The sequence below is a fragment of the Anarhichas minor genome, unplaced genomic scaffold, assembly GCF_050575085.1.
Source record: "Anarhichas minor isolate MPS153535 unplaced genomic scaffold, ASM5057508v1 ptg000033l, whole genome shotgun sequence".
Taxonomy (NCBI): Eukaryota; Metazoa; Chordata; class Actinopteri; order Perciformes; family Anarhichadidae; genus Anarhichas; species Anarhichas minor.
In genome coordinates this window covers 15,444,730-15,460,594 of record NW_027466479.1, presented here as the reverse complement: position 1 = coordinate 15,460,594, position 15,865 = coordinate 15,444,730, and the positions used below count along the sequence as shown (strand labels likewise).

General features: G+C 42.8%; 2 protein-coding genes across 8 annotated transcripts in view; one reads left to right on the top strand and one right to left on the bottom strand.

The window, feature by feature from the left end:
* slc25a13 (solute carrier family 25 member 13) overlaps window positions 1-3,872 on the top strand; it is a 42,702-nt gene extending 38,830 nt beyond the window's left edge. Inside the window, exons 16-18 of the mRNA XM_076106037.1 lie at window positions 1,879-2,037; window positions 2,568-2,658; window positions 3,662-3,872. Coding sequence (XP_075962152.1) covers window positions 1,879-2,037; window positions 2,568-2,658; window positions 3,662-3,872 — 461 coding nt within the window. The remainder of the gene's footprint in view (window positions 1-1,878; window positions 2,038-2,567; window positions 2,659-3,661) is intronic.
* Window positions 3,873-4,773: 901 nt separating this feature from the next.
* Window positions 4,774-15,865, bottom strand: part of dync1i1a (dynein cytoplasmic 1 intermediate chain 1a) — a 48,869-nt gene continuing 37,777 nt past the window's right edge. For all 7 annotated transcript variants that reach the window (XM_076105833.1, XM_076105828.1, XM_076105830.1 and 4 more), the window contains 3 exons: window positions 11,495-11,635; window positions 9,395-9,520; window positions 4,774-6,740 (listed from right to left, as the gene is read on the bottom strand). In XM_076105833.1, the coding sequence (XP_075961948.1) occupies window positions 6,630-6,740; window positions 9,395-9,520; window positions 11,495-11,635 (378 nt within the window). In that variant the 3' untranslated portion in view covers window positions 4,774-6,629. The remainder of the gene's footprint in view (window positions 6,741-9,394; window positions 9,521-11,494; window positions 11,636-15,865) is intronic.

Sequence of the window (15,865 nt, the reverse complement as noted above, 5' to 3'; positions counted from 1 at the left end):
TCCCTGCCAAGTTGAAAGGCTTTAGAACGTTTGCATAAAAGACTTAATATTTGTTTTTGAATCCTAGGAGACGTGTCAGCAGCACTTTCTTTTTGACGCAGAGGTGCAGCACAACACGGAAAAATCATAAATCCTGCCTCCCTTCTCCGTTTTTACTCTGAATTCTCACCACAAGACTGGCAGCCACGGCCCACAGACTCCGAGCTGAAACGAGTCTCATGATTTCTTTATTTTTTTCGTTACTTCGACACATTTATCCTCCCTCTTTCACATCATTATCAGCGGTTGCAGTATTCTGGCAATTAGTGTTTTACAGTCAGCACAGGAAATTGAATTACACGCTCAGTTTGCACGGCGTTATTTAGCTAGGCATTACTCCGGTTTGTGAAGAACATCGTGTTGGCCATCTCTAACTCGCAGTAATTCTGTGTGTGTGTGTGTGTGTCTGACATTTTGTCCTTTTTCGCTGTGAGGTGTAAGCATTATCCATGTTGTTCACTCTTTAGTCATGTAAAGGTAAAAACAATCAGCCAATTCGTTATTGAGATGATTGACAGAAAATCATTTTGATAAATCGATTTGCTGTCTTTCCAGTGAAAGTTGGAGGTTGGAATTTCCAACTCCCGACCTCCAGGCTTTGCAGGAGCAGCACGACGCCAAAACGTAAACAGCAACATGGCTGCCCGTGAGAAACTGATGTTTCTTTGACTGGTACACACAATTGATCTCTCAGCAGTAGAGCCTCTTTGCATATATAGATGAAACGGGAGTAAAAACAATGCAGAGATAACGGACAGCATTATACATTTAATTGAATTGAATTTACATGCTATATGATAGTATGTATTATTTTAATGAAATACAGGCAAATATACTTTACGTTGCCTTTTAGTTGATGGGTGCTGCTATTGTTGTTTGACGTCAGACAACTGCTTCTTCATGAAGTCGGTGAAGATGGATATCCCCCCAGTTTACAAGTAGGAACTGACTTCGAGGGCATGATTGCAATTTTTTTTACTAAAAGATCGTAAATGTTCAAGTTCTGAGTTGTCTGGAACGCAGCATCAGATCCCTTGTTCCTGAACTTTTTTTGTCTCCATTAACTTATTTCCACCACTTCTCCTCAAAAAGCTACAAAAGGTCCTCTCCTCTCTCCTCTCTCCTCTCTCCTCTCCCCTCTCTCCTCTCTCCTCAGCTCAGTGCAGGTGGTCAGTCTCCACCGGGTGCCAGTCTGCTACCTAATGCTGAGTTGATTAGGCTTGCTGAATAGCTCGTTTGGCCGTTACAAAAACCAAGAAGTCAGAATACATCGTCAAGAGGGCAGTTGATGGTAATGACTGAGCCATCAATGATTGAGCCCATTCATGGCTGAAGTGGCTGGAGTGGGGGCTTTGCAGTCACTCCCTTCAGTCAGGCAGTCACTTTCACCGGCACACGGGTCACAGTGTGCATTGCTCTCATTACCATCCATTGTCTGGCCCCTTTCAAACGGCTGTACGAAAAGTAAGAGAGGGAGGAAAGGAAGAAAAAAGGTAGAGATTAAATAATGGCCTAGCTGGGGGTATAGATTGGTTGATGGTGAAGTGATAGAAACTGGCCCCTACTTGTGTATAGTGCATGTATGCAGGCAGACTTACTGCAAGATGGTCAAGATCCAAGATGACGTGTTTTTAAAAGAGGGAACAAAGAACGCTGCAACCACTTCATCAGATGCAGTTACGATGATATGCAAGATTTCGTTCGGCCTCTGATGGCTGCTTTCTGCAAATCATCTCGTATGTTTGGGGCTGATTTTAAAATGTCTGCTGTATTTAGAATCAAACACATCCGACTGGGAAAAAAAGCCTCACTTGACCACACATCTCTTCTTCTCCACAGGCATGCCGGCGGCCTCTCTTGTGACCCCAGCTGACGTGATCAAGACCAGGCTACAGGTGGCGGCACGTGCCGGTCAAACCACCTACAGCGGCCTTGTGGACTGTTTCTGGAAGATTCTCGGCGAAGAGGGGCCCCGGGCTTTCTGGAAAGGAGCTGGAGGTATAGTTTGCCACAGCCAACATCCAGTGATGTTTGTACTTTTCACCTGTCGGGTTGCATACAGGTTGCTATGCCTTATTGGTGGAGGTTGTTGGGCCGTATGCAGCCTTGGAGAAAGACTTCTGTATTTTTCTTTTCAGCTAATATTCTCCTAAAAAGGCTCTGGAATTGAGCATAAATAAAAGATGAGACGGTAAAAGAATGGGTGCTTTGTTTTAACATCATTTTAACATATCGTAACACAAATATTTTTGTTGCAGATTAACAATACAGTGATATACAGTACATGCCATTTGAAAGTATGTAGAAGTACACATAATGGTGTAATTGATGTTTATTTGCCTTTGATTTTGTATGTGTGCAATAGAAGAAGAAGAAGAAGATGCATGTTATAGTTTTCAGCTGTTTGATAAATAGTTAGAATAAGAATAATTATTCAATATTTGCTAGATTATGTAAATCCATATAAATATACAGTTTTTTTTAGTCTATATGAATTCTAATAAACACATATCTACCCTTTCCTGCAGCTCGTGTGTGCAGATCCTCGCCTCAGTTTGGAGTGACCTTGGTGACTTATGAACTCCTGCAGCGCTGGTTCTATATCGACTTTGGAGGACAGTGAGTCCCATTCTAGTTACTAACTTAGTTGCCTGTTTCTCTACGTTGTTGCTGTCATTACAAAACTCTCAACCACCACTTCCCCTGCTCTACCAGTGAAACAATATAAAACATTCATCTATTTCTTCCTGCCAGAATATTACAGCGAGTTCATCCAATATTCAAACACCACCTGCTCCTAGAACAATAGGGTTCATTTCTACACACAGTAGCTGCGCTTACTGTGTTTCCTCCCTCCTCGACCGCAGAAAAAGAAATTCCACAAGACCAAAAATAATGCTCGTGCACATTAGCTCACAGACTGAAGCTCTCAGTCAAAGCTCTGTATGTGACAATTTTCTCAAACTCGAGAGTTTTGCCGCATAGCGATCAGGACAGGCAGCACCCATTTGACTTGCACATGTACTGGTCCCCACTTCTGGGATTGCAACAAGCTCATTTTCCTCCTCAAAATAGGTCACTCAGGAATAATTCAGTCATTTTCTAAAGTTAAAAAAGGTTGAGTGTGGAAGAGAGGTGGTGAACCTCTAAAAAATGACTAAGAAGTGCTTCTTTCTATGGACAGCTGTGTTGCACATGCGTGCGTGTCACTGGATGGCTCGTGACTTCTACATGTGGCTCCCTCTCTGTTTCTGTTGGCAGCCAATCACAAAGCGCAACGAGAAATCAATGAGGGATTTGATTTGTTCTGCTGTTCCACTTTTGATATTCTATTAAGATGTTTATGTCTGTGGTGAACAGTGTTGAATATGGTATTAATTCATGATTTAATAATGATGATGATAAAACTCCTGTCTGTGCACGCTGGCTTTCTCCACTATTTGGTTAAGAAAACATCTGTTTGTGTTGTTCAGTTTTCCCTTTAACTCTTACAGCTCCCCACCTTTCTCTCAATTTTTCTCTGTTATTCAATGCTTTCTCACTATGCCTCTCTCTCCCTCTCCCTCTCTCTCTCCCTCTCTCCCTCTCTCTCTCTCCCTCTCTCCCTCTCTCCACACCACAGAAAGCCGGCTGGCTCAGAGCCCACCCCGAAGTCTCGGATCAGCCTGCCGGCGCCCAACCCCGACCACATCGGAGGCTTCAGGTTGGCCGTGGCCACGTTCGCTGGCATCGAGAGCAAGTTTGGTCTCCATCTCCCACGCTACTCGGTGGCGACGGCAGCAGCAGAAGAGGCCCCCTCCGATGCGAACACCCCCCTGAACCTCCGCGGGTAGGGGGGTAAGTGAAAGGTGCGGGCTTGTATGTTTTTCACCAAGTCATTTTAGTATTATAAGTTACTTATTTAAAGTTGTTTATAATGTTTTTCTTTTAATCATAGTACTGTACACGGTAGTCTATATGAGCTGATTGGCATGGGTACTTTGTAGGACTCGTGCAGTATTTGTTTCACCATTGATTGACATTGTATAGCGTTGTATTATAATGTGGGTTTATTTTTCATACAGTTCAGCTGGTTCAGTATATGCACACAGGCAGAAGAAGTGTAAACACACCTAAACTTGCTTGCTTTTTTTGGAATATATTATCAAACACTACATACAGTTGCAGCTTTTTCCAGTGTCTTCCTTTTGTTGCTTTGTAACCGAGAGCACATTCCTCACATGATCATATAGCCGGCTAAAAATAGAGATGAATTGATCATAAATGAGGCACTTGTGTATATATGAGAAATCCAGAGACATATTTTCATATCTATACAGATATTTTGGTGATGAGATGCTCTTTCAGTCGTGTGCTCATTTGATCAAATGCTTCCACAAGAATATGACCAAAAAGTACTTGAATGTAAAGTAACAGTGATACATTCTGAATGTACACAATGTTTACTGTAAGATGCTTGTTTTCAGGTCTAAATGTATGCAGATGTGTAAATATCGGAGAGACAGCTGGCACCGACTGCAGTTCTGCAGTGTGTCACGACTGAGTATTTAAATGTGTACAGTACAGAGAACGTAGGAGTTACACATGGTGTGTAATATTCGTGCCTTACTTTGCGTATGGCAGCAGCATGTGTACTAAGAGTAAAGAGAAACTTATATTAGTAAACTTAATGTCTGCTGGAGTTTTCTTTTTCATTCCCAGTTGAACGTTGCGAGCAAAAAGAGAGACCAACAGTTCATCAGCTATGCTTTAATAGTAAACACAGCAGGTTTGACAGCCAGCACTCCGCATTACAATATATCTCTCGATAATGAACGGTTTATTAAAGAATATACAGTCGTTTCTCTTGTTCAGAACAAAAGACAAAGTGCAAATACCACACTTGATTCAGTTTCTGCCACCCTGAAACACGGACACAAAGCAGCCACAAAGCCCCACGTGTGGAAACGTCACCGTAATAACTCCATGTTCATGAATCTGGAATATTTCAGGAATGTGTCACATGCAGGCGTAGTACAGAGAAAAGAAGCACAACATAAAGTGAACATGACATTTTGTAAACAATACATGACTAATCTATGGACCCTGCCTTATTTTTACGATAGTGCAAAGCATCGTCACAGTACATACATCTTCATAAGGCTATAAGACACTTGCCACTTTGTATATACAGGAGGCTCACGGGTTGCAAGCAACAAATCACCTTAATTCATTGAAGAAAGAAATACGGGTGGACAAATCAGTAGAGGTCAACAGTTGAACCATTAACAGACAGTTTGCATTTACAGGAGAGTAGACGCAAGAATACAAAAAAAGAATGTGGCCTTGTTTGGACAAGACGCCAACATGTACATAAAGGTGAAGAAACAAAACTGATTGAGACACACATGCTACAGTGACACCGATACAAGCGCACCAGATGGGTGTACTACGAAGCAACTTCTACACAGCCAGGCTTTCTTTGCGGCTCGTCAGAAACCAAAAAAGTCCAATCAGAGATAATGGGCATCGCGTTGATGGTTATCAACTGTCTTTGTTAACCCAGGTCTTCTTCATCAGGCTCTGTGCGCGTTTGAGTCTTCTGCACCGAATGGATCGATAGCGTGCCGCCTACTTCAGTCAAGAGGAACAGCTCGCTATAATGGATAGCAGCGTCAAACGGCCCAGCAGGAAATCAGGACAAAGCCGTTATCAATTTTTTTTTAGTGTAAAATTTTAAGTGTTGATATTACCTGAAGCAAATGGGCACAAAAAAATGAGAGGAGCAAGACTGGAGGAGGGGGAGGCAGCTCCACCAGACTTCACAATTGATGACGTGAAAGGACCTTCTGTTTAAAATCACCCTCATGTTCCCCTAAGGCTCCAGTGATGGGTATGGGCAATCTACTACACGTGTGACTCTCGGGAATCCTATATAGGAATTATACTGCATCTTTTGTGCAAGAGAACATCATAATGATTAATAACATAGTAATTAATGCATGCTATCTTTTATAGCCAGCGTGGGCAAAAAGCCAGAGAACACAACGAAGATATTCAGCAGGTCAGACGGCGCGCGAACAACCTGTGTATGTTGAATTCTCGCTTCGATTTTCTGCATCAGCAACTGAACGCTTGTAGGTTACGCATTAATGTAATTGCACGGCTTGTTCGGTGGCAAAACTAACATACAGCTCACCAAGTTTGCATATATATCGTAGCATCTTTATCGCTCTTGAAGAACATCATGAGGAAAAGCCAGCACATCTATTCGGACTCTAAACTCTCTCTCCCAACTACGAGACACTTGTACCGTTCTGGCACCGAGGTCCACCGGATTTGGCAAGAATGGGGACACCATTTCCAAAGGAGTTGAAGAGTGAAAGGGTGGCGCTTTTTAGAGCTGGTTTTAAATCTGAAACTTGCAAGATAATCAGATTAGATGGACAGCATAAATTACCATGGCAATCTAGCCAGGTTAAAAGAGAGCCACGTTCATGACATTGAAAACTCTGACTTTAGGCTCAACATACGTCGCCAACGCTTTAATTTCGCTTCATAGTACACCCCTCTGGTCTCCAATTCCCTCCTCTTTGGTTTGGAGTCCTGTTCTATGAAGCCAGCTCCATAGACCCCTCCTCCTCGCCGTCGGCTCGGTTAGCACGAATCTCCATCAGGGTACGAGCGAAGCGCGCCCAGTCATCAGTGTGAGTCACTGACAGCTGTAAGAAACATCAAAGAAGCACAGGGAACATGGCATTAAGCGCTGGGTGGACACATCTGTACGGTGTGTAGACACTCCTGCTGTCATGGCTTGTTGTGAAACCAAAGAATCCTCTCTGAGGACTCATGAACACATTTTCTCTCAGGATTTATTTTATTAATGATGCCACAGGGGACAATGATGGGAGAACAACAAAAATAAGGCTGTGTCGGGACCTTGAAAATATGTGAAAGAAATGCAGCCCTCTCATTCATTTGAATGGGGCCAGTCCGGTGCCAGGTCAGGTTAGGAATGACAAAGTGGTTGCATGGAAACTTGTGGGACCTCACGAGTGTCGGAGGAATTACGTTCTGTCATCAATGCTAGTGGTGTTAGGTAAAGTTAGCGGTCTTGGTGGACAAAAAGACAGTTTAATGTGGAGGTGAGATGGAAGAGCCATCATCGAACTAAATGCTGTATGGTTGATGCAAAAAAAAGGGTTTGAGGAAAAATGTATCGACTCTTACTTCGGGGGACAGACTAAGTGATCTGCAAACAGGTGGATTCAGTGCTCAAGGATATTAATGCTAAACGTTATTATGGGACCAATCACAGAGCGTAAGACTTCCTGTGCAACTCTCAATGGAATGCTGGTTATCTAAATTGGCAGTCAGTCATCACAACTTTAGGGAGCCTTGAGCTAGAGGAAAAGTTAGATTATTAAAATCTTTTGGATTCATCCTCTGGGGACAATGACTGTCTGTGAAATAAATTGATTCAACAATCTATCAAATAGTTGTTGAGCTATTTCAGTCTGCTGCTAGCTGCACTGATCAGAGGGCTAATACAGGATGTCACACTGTTCTTTAAGTGTTCAGCTACAGCCCTACATGGTGGGAGTCAGAATGAGTGGGACAAAAGCTGCGGCTGCCACCCAAGCTGCCTGTAACCACTTTGCATGGCCAGGCTGTAATTAAACAGGAACCAGGAGGAGGGAAGCAGCCATTTTTAACCCCCCCCCCCCCCCCCCCAACCCCCCACAGAGCTGGGCTGGCCACAGCATGGGGGCTCCGCCGGAACATTATGTATATGGTGCAGTTAGCGTTAGCAGCAATATTTTAACAGACTCCAAGAAGCTCAAGTGTCAAAGAACCACCGTGGGCTGTAGTGCTGTCAGGCTTTAAAAGCAGCAGGTCAAACATTGTCATGTTATGGAGCTACATTAAGCCACTAAGCCTGATCTGAGTTGTTTTTTTTCCTCATTGCAGCCATCTGAAAGACTTTAGTTTTCTACTTTGGACTTTCCACACAGATCAACACCAGTAAATGACAACTCAAAACAGTCCTCATCCCTGCTGATACATGAACTAAAACTAGAATGTATGGAGTAAAATAATACTGAAATAGTAGTATTTGGTATTTTACTTTCCTGGAACCGTCTCAAGGGTTGCTGTTGGTCCCATGCTGGCGTCTCTTTTTTTTTCACATGCTGTTCCTCGTTTTAGCTATTTGATAGGAGTTTCTAGTGAAGTAGTTGCCCTCATCACCACCACCACATACACACTCCTCTTTGGAATCATAAAACCTTTCAACCCTGCTCACTTTTATGATGGCTCTTCGTTACCATTTACCCAGCGTGGAGGCCACCGGCTTAGCCGAGCCTCTCTCCATCTCACCACAAAACAAAAAGATGCTAAAATTAGCCTAGCGGCTAGGCTAACGCAACCTCACATGGGGATCCTAACCAGAGCCCTTCAAGCATGAGAGAACATACAGGCACAGGCGGGTGGTTGGCCGCCTTGTGGTGATGGCAAAGTCATGTGGAGGCCATTTTACAGGGACACGAAAGAGGGAGGGGAAAAAAAAATCCAACACATACACTCATGGCAATTCTGACAGTTGAGTAAACATACAGAGCTAACAGACCTAAAATGAATGGTTGTGGTGCATGTGGAGGATTTACTGTTAAACAAATGCACTATTTTCTACTCTTATAGTGCATGTCTTTTGCCAAAGTCAGTGGACCAAATATACATGAAACACAGCAAGACTACAGTATTATGTCCTCTTAAAACTCAGCTAATAGAATTATACATTTGTAAAATCATGATTCAGTTAAAATTACATACACAACTTTATTATTTTCAACCACATGTCCGTTTTATTTAGAATCAGGAGTGACGGAGGTGTTACTGTTTTATTTAGTAAGACCACAGGCACTATAATCTAAATCTGCTGTTGTACAAGTTAATTGTGACAGAGCAATGAATTCTGGTTATTGTAGTTTACTCGTGCTTTTTGACACCTAGGGTGTAATTAAATCTTTGATTGTTTGAAAAATAAACCCGCAAGAACCACCAGCTCCATGCATCACAGCACTCACAGCCAATGCAACAACAATGTACTCAGCAGATTTATTTTAACACTACCATGTACTTCGCCGTTTTTAAAATTTATTTTCTATTAACTTCCTTGTAGTTGCTTTAACATTATACTGTATGAAAAACATCACTATTCAAAATGTCAGTTATTATTCTGTAATGATTAAGACTATACCTGGAAAAGAGAAACGCTCACTCTGCCCTTATTTCTGGGGACCACTAAAGATTCTGCTCACAGACATGCAGTACGTTTCTGCTTTACAGCAAATGTAATATATGATTCATCCACTACCTCTCCAGTATCGTAGATCCAGACTCGGCCTTCTGAGTCACCCACGGCCACCTCCTTCCCCCCGGATGACCAGCGTACCCTGTTGAGGGCCGAAGCGCCCTCAATGGTCACACTGGCAGTCGGTACCTGGAGGATAAATTAAACAAATAACAAATGTTTAATTTTTTTAATCAATATTGTAAACTTATGTACATGTGAACTGGGATGTATAATTAACAACATATAGAGACAAGGAAGGGGTGAGACCTATTAGAACTCAATCCTGTTTTGGAGTCAGAGGATTACAGCAAATTGTGCACTTTGTAAATAAATAACACACAGTGCTGTTTACTGTATACTACAATAACTGCACCAATATTTGTTGTTGGTGGGTGAGCTGTTGCTCTTTTAAGTAAACAGCAGTGCTCATGTTGCACCTTCAAAAATCCTAAAATCATCTGCAGCGTTTCCATAAACTGTTCCTGACATGTGGCAGGCGAGTCTGACACATGTCACCAGTGGAGACAGAGGACTTGGCCTCATGTCGCCTCACACACCGAGCTTCTGAGTATTTAAAGCAGCGCTAACCACAGACTGACTGCCATTAGCCTGCTAGCTTCCACCGCTCCGCCCGAGTGGATCTGAACTGAGCGCTTTAAATTGGCTGTATATGTCTGTGTACGTGTGCTGGAAATGAGAACCAGGCACTGTACTGCTCCGTTAGTGTCGTTATGTGTGTTTTTAATATGCTGCAACAATGGAAGTCTGTTTCTATTAGACGGACTGCGTATGAGTGAATGCGTGTGTTTGGGACATCCGTTTGTGTGTGTGACTGAGAAAATGTTTCTCATAAAGCACATTGTTAACCAAGTTAGGCCGTTGATAATGAACTCGTCCTTCTGTGAAAAGGCCGCTGTTGAGGGAACCATGGGAAAATTGTCATCTATGCTGCAGAGGGGAAGACTGACTGCTCGTGATGGGATCAGTGGAGGAGAGAGGAGCGAGATTAGATGAGACAGATGATGCTGAGATGTAACATAGAGTGAATTTTAGATGTGGACATTACGAAGGGGTTGCAAGAAAATGAGAAGAAGAGTGAACGGGCATTACGAGAGAGAGAGAGAGAGGGAGGAGAGCATCTGTAGAGATGCAGACTTGTATTAAGGTTGAAGGCACTGTGGGTGTTGTCTCCATGGAAACCAAGAGAAAAGGAAAATAGAGGACCCTTTTATCCCAACTTTTACCTGAGTGATCAAAGGTTTGGTTCCCACTCTCATATCAGAGTTGGAATAAGGTATGCTTTTTAGACTCATGGCTTAAGATATCTTTTCACTATAATGCAGCTTTTTCTTCCTTAAATAGACAGTTAAACATTTTGGGAGATACAGTTCTTTTTTCCCGGTATGCAATTTATTGAATTTCACACTATATTTGTATTATATTTGAGTGAATATTTTATGTTGTATGTAATTAACCTGAATAATAAGACAACATATCCTTTACTGGCCTCAAAGGCTCTCTTCTGAAAGTAAATCTTGCCCCACAGCACTGAGGAACTCAGCCCATGGCCTCAGCTTTCTCCTTTTATTATTTCCATCTCCAGCATGGAACTGCGGACTGAGGGCTGGGACTCTCTGCTCGTGGTCTCTTTGCACATCTGTGTACTTCACTGATGGAACTGAGTGTGAGAGGCAGATGAGACGAGATGGTGGGGTCCTGAGGTTGCATGAACGTTGGACAGAGGTTGCAGGAATGTTAGCGGAACGTCTGGGTGGGAGCTGGGATGAGGAACTGTCACCCAGTTTGATTTAAAGTGAGGGCTGTGGGAAACGCCCACAGGGGAATCTTGAATCGTGTGTTTGTGTGTGTGTGTGTGTGTGTGTGTGTGTGTAGGGAGGGATGTGAAGGGGGTGGTGGTGGTGGTTGGGGGGGGTGATGGGAGGGGAAAGGCTTGGGTGTTTGGTTGTGCGGTTCGGGCAAAGGCCCAGCAACAGGCCCTGAGGACACCAAACACTCACACACACACACATGCATCAACACACAAAGAGATGACACAGAAAAACACACGCATAATAACCTATATTCACCCAGCAGTGCACACACACACACAAACACACATACCTCAGTGTCGTTGTTGAGGTTCCACAGGTCTAAGCGGCCCATGCCATCCACGGCGGCGAAGACCGCAGGGTGTACGGGCGACCACATGACGTCGTACACATAGTCGGCGTTGTCCTCAAATGAGTACAGAGGCTTGTTGTGCTGAAAAAGAGAGAAAAAGAGGTTATCTGTGGTAAGTATGCATGGTGTGCAAAAGCACGCAGTGTCGAGAAAAAGAAAGAGCGTTAGGGATTACAGAAGATGACACAATGGAGATGGAAAGAAAAGAGAGACAGACGGAGAAAGAGAGAAAAAATGGAGAGAGGGAGTGAGTGAGCGTCAGACAGAGTGGCGCTGCCTCAGCCTTGGGGCCTGTCTGGGTGCAGAGCCTAATTAAAAAGCCTAGCACATTCACACAGCACCATAAAACCGCTGGGAGAGATGAAAGGGAGGGCCCCTCCACAAGGTGTACTGTAACCTCAGCACAACAGCTGTCTGGGTGTGAGAGAGGGAGAGATGGGAGGAAAAGGAGCGGTGGACAAGATCAACAGATAATCATCTTTTAACAAAAGTTATTTAAGAATTGTTTCCAAGAAATGTACTGAAAATAAAACTTGTCAGTGCTCTCTGGGGACTCTCTGTTTCTAAATTGTCTAAAACACATCGTCAGCATTACTTTTTTGCATTTTCTTATTAGTTATCGACCACAATACACACGGACATCTGTGACGAGCTAACATCTGATGACGATATCGATCTTGCCTGTTTATCGGTGTGTTTCTGAAGTTATGGAGCAGGATGACGAAAAGAAAATCCTCGGAAGTAGGTTCAATTATTTCACTGGCTAATTCTTTAGACAGTTTAGGTTATGGTCAGACATTAGGGAGTAAAGGTCTTTTGAAGTGTATACATTAGTGTGCACATTATCGTAGAAATGAAGCTTTTGCACCACCACCCTCCCTTATTGTGTATGGGATTTGTTTTCTTCTCGAAACTTTGAACTTGAGTCACACTGACTTCTGAGCGCAGCTAAAGCCTGAAGGCTACTGTTGTGCTGCAATTAAAGATGCAGGATAAATCAAATGTGTGTGGGAATAATACAAATATGACTCTGTGTGTGTGTGTGTGTGTGTGTGTGTGTGTGTGTGTGTGTGTGTTTGCGCGCGCGCGCCCATCTCTCAGAGCGGCTGTTAGGATTCCAGAGGCTCACAAACTGCATTCCTGACAGGTAGAGAGGGAGGGCTGGAAGAGAGGAGACAGGTTGGCTGGAAGAGCAAATGAAGGAATGTAGCGTCTCTCTCGCTCTCTCTCTCTCTCGCTCTCTCTCTCTCTCGCTCTCTCTCTCTCTCTCTCTCTCTCTCTCATTCCTTCTCTTTCTCTTCATAACCTTTACTCTTTCACTCCACAGCAGTGCACACTCAAACACACACACACACACACACACACACACACACACACACACACAAACACAAACAAACAGAGCTGAGCCAATTTCAAGCCTCGATTGAACCTGTTTTCCAGCCGGCGGGTGACAGCAGAGGTCATCTCACAGCTTCAGCATTCGATCAGCTCAGCGATTCCTGTTTATGTTCTCTATCTATTTTTAGTCTTTGTCCCCTTTTTATTTTGTAACCACACTCTTTTAATCACCCTCTTGTTTCTTTTATTTCACATTACCAAAATGTATTTCAAATATAATTTCATTGTGATAATCTGCCGGCTGAATAATTCCTCTTAATCTGTGTTCATTTTGTTAATGAAAACTATTACTAAATATGTTTGTCAATGATCTTTTTCCATAATCAAGACGATGACCAGGCAGCACAGACGTCATTAAACACTTACTGTGAGCAGTCAGAAGGACTAATTTACTTAAATTAAAAGACAACAACTGGGTTTAAAGGAAAAAAACAATGTGATTTGACTAGACTGACTGAAATGTTCAATATGATAATGATCAATGATGACTAAAAAGTACTAAAGTGTCAACAGTTTTTATTGAGTAAAATAGTTATGGTTTTCTTTGTCTAAGACTAAAATGCCCAAACTTTTAGTGAACTAAACCTTAACTAAAATAAACAGGATAAGTTTGACTAAATATGATAAACGAACAAGGATATTTGACACAGGACTAAGACTTAAAGAAATAACTGACAATATGACATCACATTAGAAAGTCCGGTTGTATGTAAACTACTATTTTACTGTAAGATGTCCGCAGTCTACCTATCTTAAATAAGGTGATTTGGGTAAATAATCTGCAGCAACAGAAGCTTTAAACTAATCTTAAAATGAAGCTTAATCCTTGTGGCGCCGCTCGTGATGTAACTGGTTGTCATTATCTTTCCTGTGCGGAGAAGCTGGGGAGCTTGTGGCACGTTTGAACTAGAAAACCATTCCTGAAACACTGAATACTGATAGTTAACGTCACAGTGCAACGCCACGTGTTGCACTGGAGAGATGCAAGTTCAGTTAAGCATTTAATACTTGAGATATTGATGCTAAAATATGCGTCAGCTTCTGATCTTGCCATAAAAACCTTATAAAATCCCAAATAAATGATACACCCTATAAATGACTTTTCAGGCCTACAACCAACACTTAAGCGTTTGCTGTCTCACATTCATTTTCAGCACAAACACACTCGTTAAGAATCACATGACCTGACTGTGACGTAGGCCTTTAATTAACTTCTGTAGAGAGAACGATTATGCTCCATCCAATCACTTAGTAGATGCTGCTTTTGGGGTCGAGAGAGCAAGACTGTTGCAAGTTATGCACAATCGTAAACCCACCCCCAGCTGTCGCGACGTCTTCACACTCTGACCGACTCCAAATGTTTTCACTAACCACAATATTTGCACCGCCGAGTGTAAAAACATCAGCATACTTCTGTGCGACGGCCTTTTTGAACTGCGAGGGCAAACGTGAACGCAAAGAGAATTCACTGCAAATATACGTGTCTGTGTGTCGCAACAGTTGGGTTGAAGGCAAACCTCAGGGGGATTTTAGGTAAGCAAAGGCAGCTTGCTTAATGTGCATGTGAGGCATGTGTGGTGTGTACATATTTGCGCGCACACACACACACACACACACACACTCATGTACACACACAGTCAGGTATTCCGCCTGCCCACACACAAATATCGGTTATGTGGGATAAGAGACAGACACACATTCCTGCGGTACCCCTCAAAGGAAAGGGAATTCCCAAATCCTGAAAAAGAACACACTCTTCTGATGAAAATCCGCAGAAATGTTTTAATATGTGTCACGGGACCCGTCGCACAAGGCTTCTGGACTATAGCTGCATGCAAAACATGAGCTAAAACTCATCAGAGTGCTTTACTGCCTGTCAGAGCCAAGTGTGAAAGCTGCAACTGGATCTCGCATGAAGCTGAAGGTATTATGCAATATGCATTATGTATTTTCCTCACGTTGAACAGGTCTCTCTTTGATTTTTGGCTGTGTTTGCGGTTTGACGCCCTGCTCATGTTGATCCCTCTGTCCTCCAACGTTAGCATCACTTCCATTATTAACCGTGATTTTTTTTTTGTCTTTAAAATGCCTCCTGGCACTTTCCCCCTCACTCTCTCCCACTGACTCTTCTATCTGTTTTCCTCTCTCTCACTATTTCCTTTCCTTTCCTTCTTTCTGTGTCTACATCCCCTGTACAAAGTTCTGGTATTGGATCTTGCTATCCCGTTACCTTTTGTCCTCTCCACATAAGACGAACTCCATTCTTAACTTCCTACCTTCTTCAATATTCCACTTTCTTCTTCTCACAGATTCTTCATTTTACGATGAATAATCTCAGTTTATAATATTGAATTTCCTCTCTTGTGCAGTATGTCAAATGTGCCTGAGTGCACTCCCCTGCATGTCAGCATCGTCACAAAAGTGTCCTTGAATCTATTAGCTAAGTTTTCTATTCTCCAACACTCATTTTGACAGAAACAGTAACAGTTTTTTTTTTTTTTTTTTTACTGCCGCTGAACTTCTGCCAAATGGCATTCATCACAGCGGTTTGAAAGGAGAACAAATGCCCCGAGTGGACGAGGTCACTCAAACACCAGCGAGAGGAGGAGCGTCTACCTTTAGAGTGTGTCTGTGTTGGACTCACTGAGTGCACCTCGGGGAATTTAACTCCCTGAGGTGCACAAAGATCTGTGCAGACCGCCCGACGTGAGAAGCTGATCTGATTCACCTACTGTTCTGAATGAGCGGCGTGTGCAATTCTTTTAAACAATAATCAAAAGCTGCTGGTAAATAAAGTGAATGAGGTTGTGTATATGTCACGATATAGCTTCTGGTTCATTCAATAATCAAATCTTCCATATGAACAAAATGACATGGTTTTGTACACTCGTGTGTGAATTAAATACTTGACAA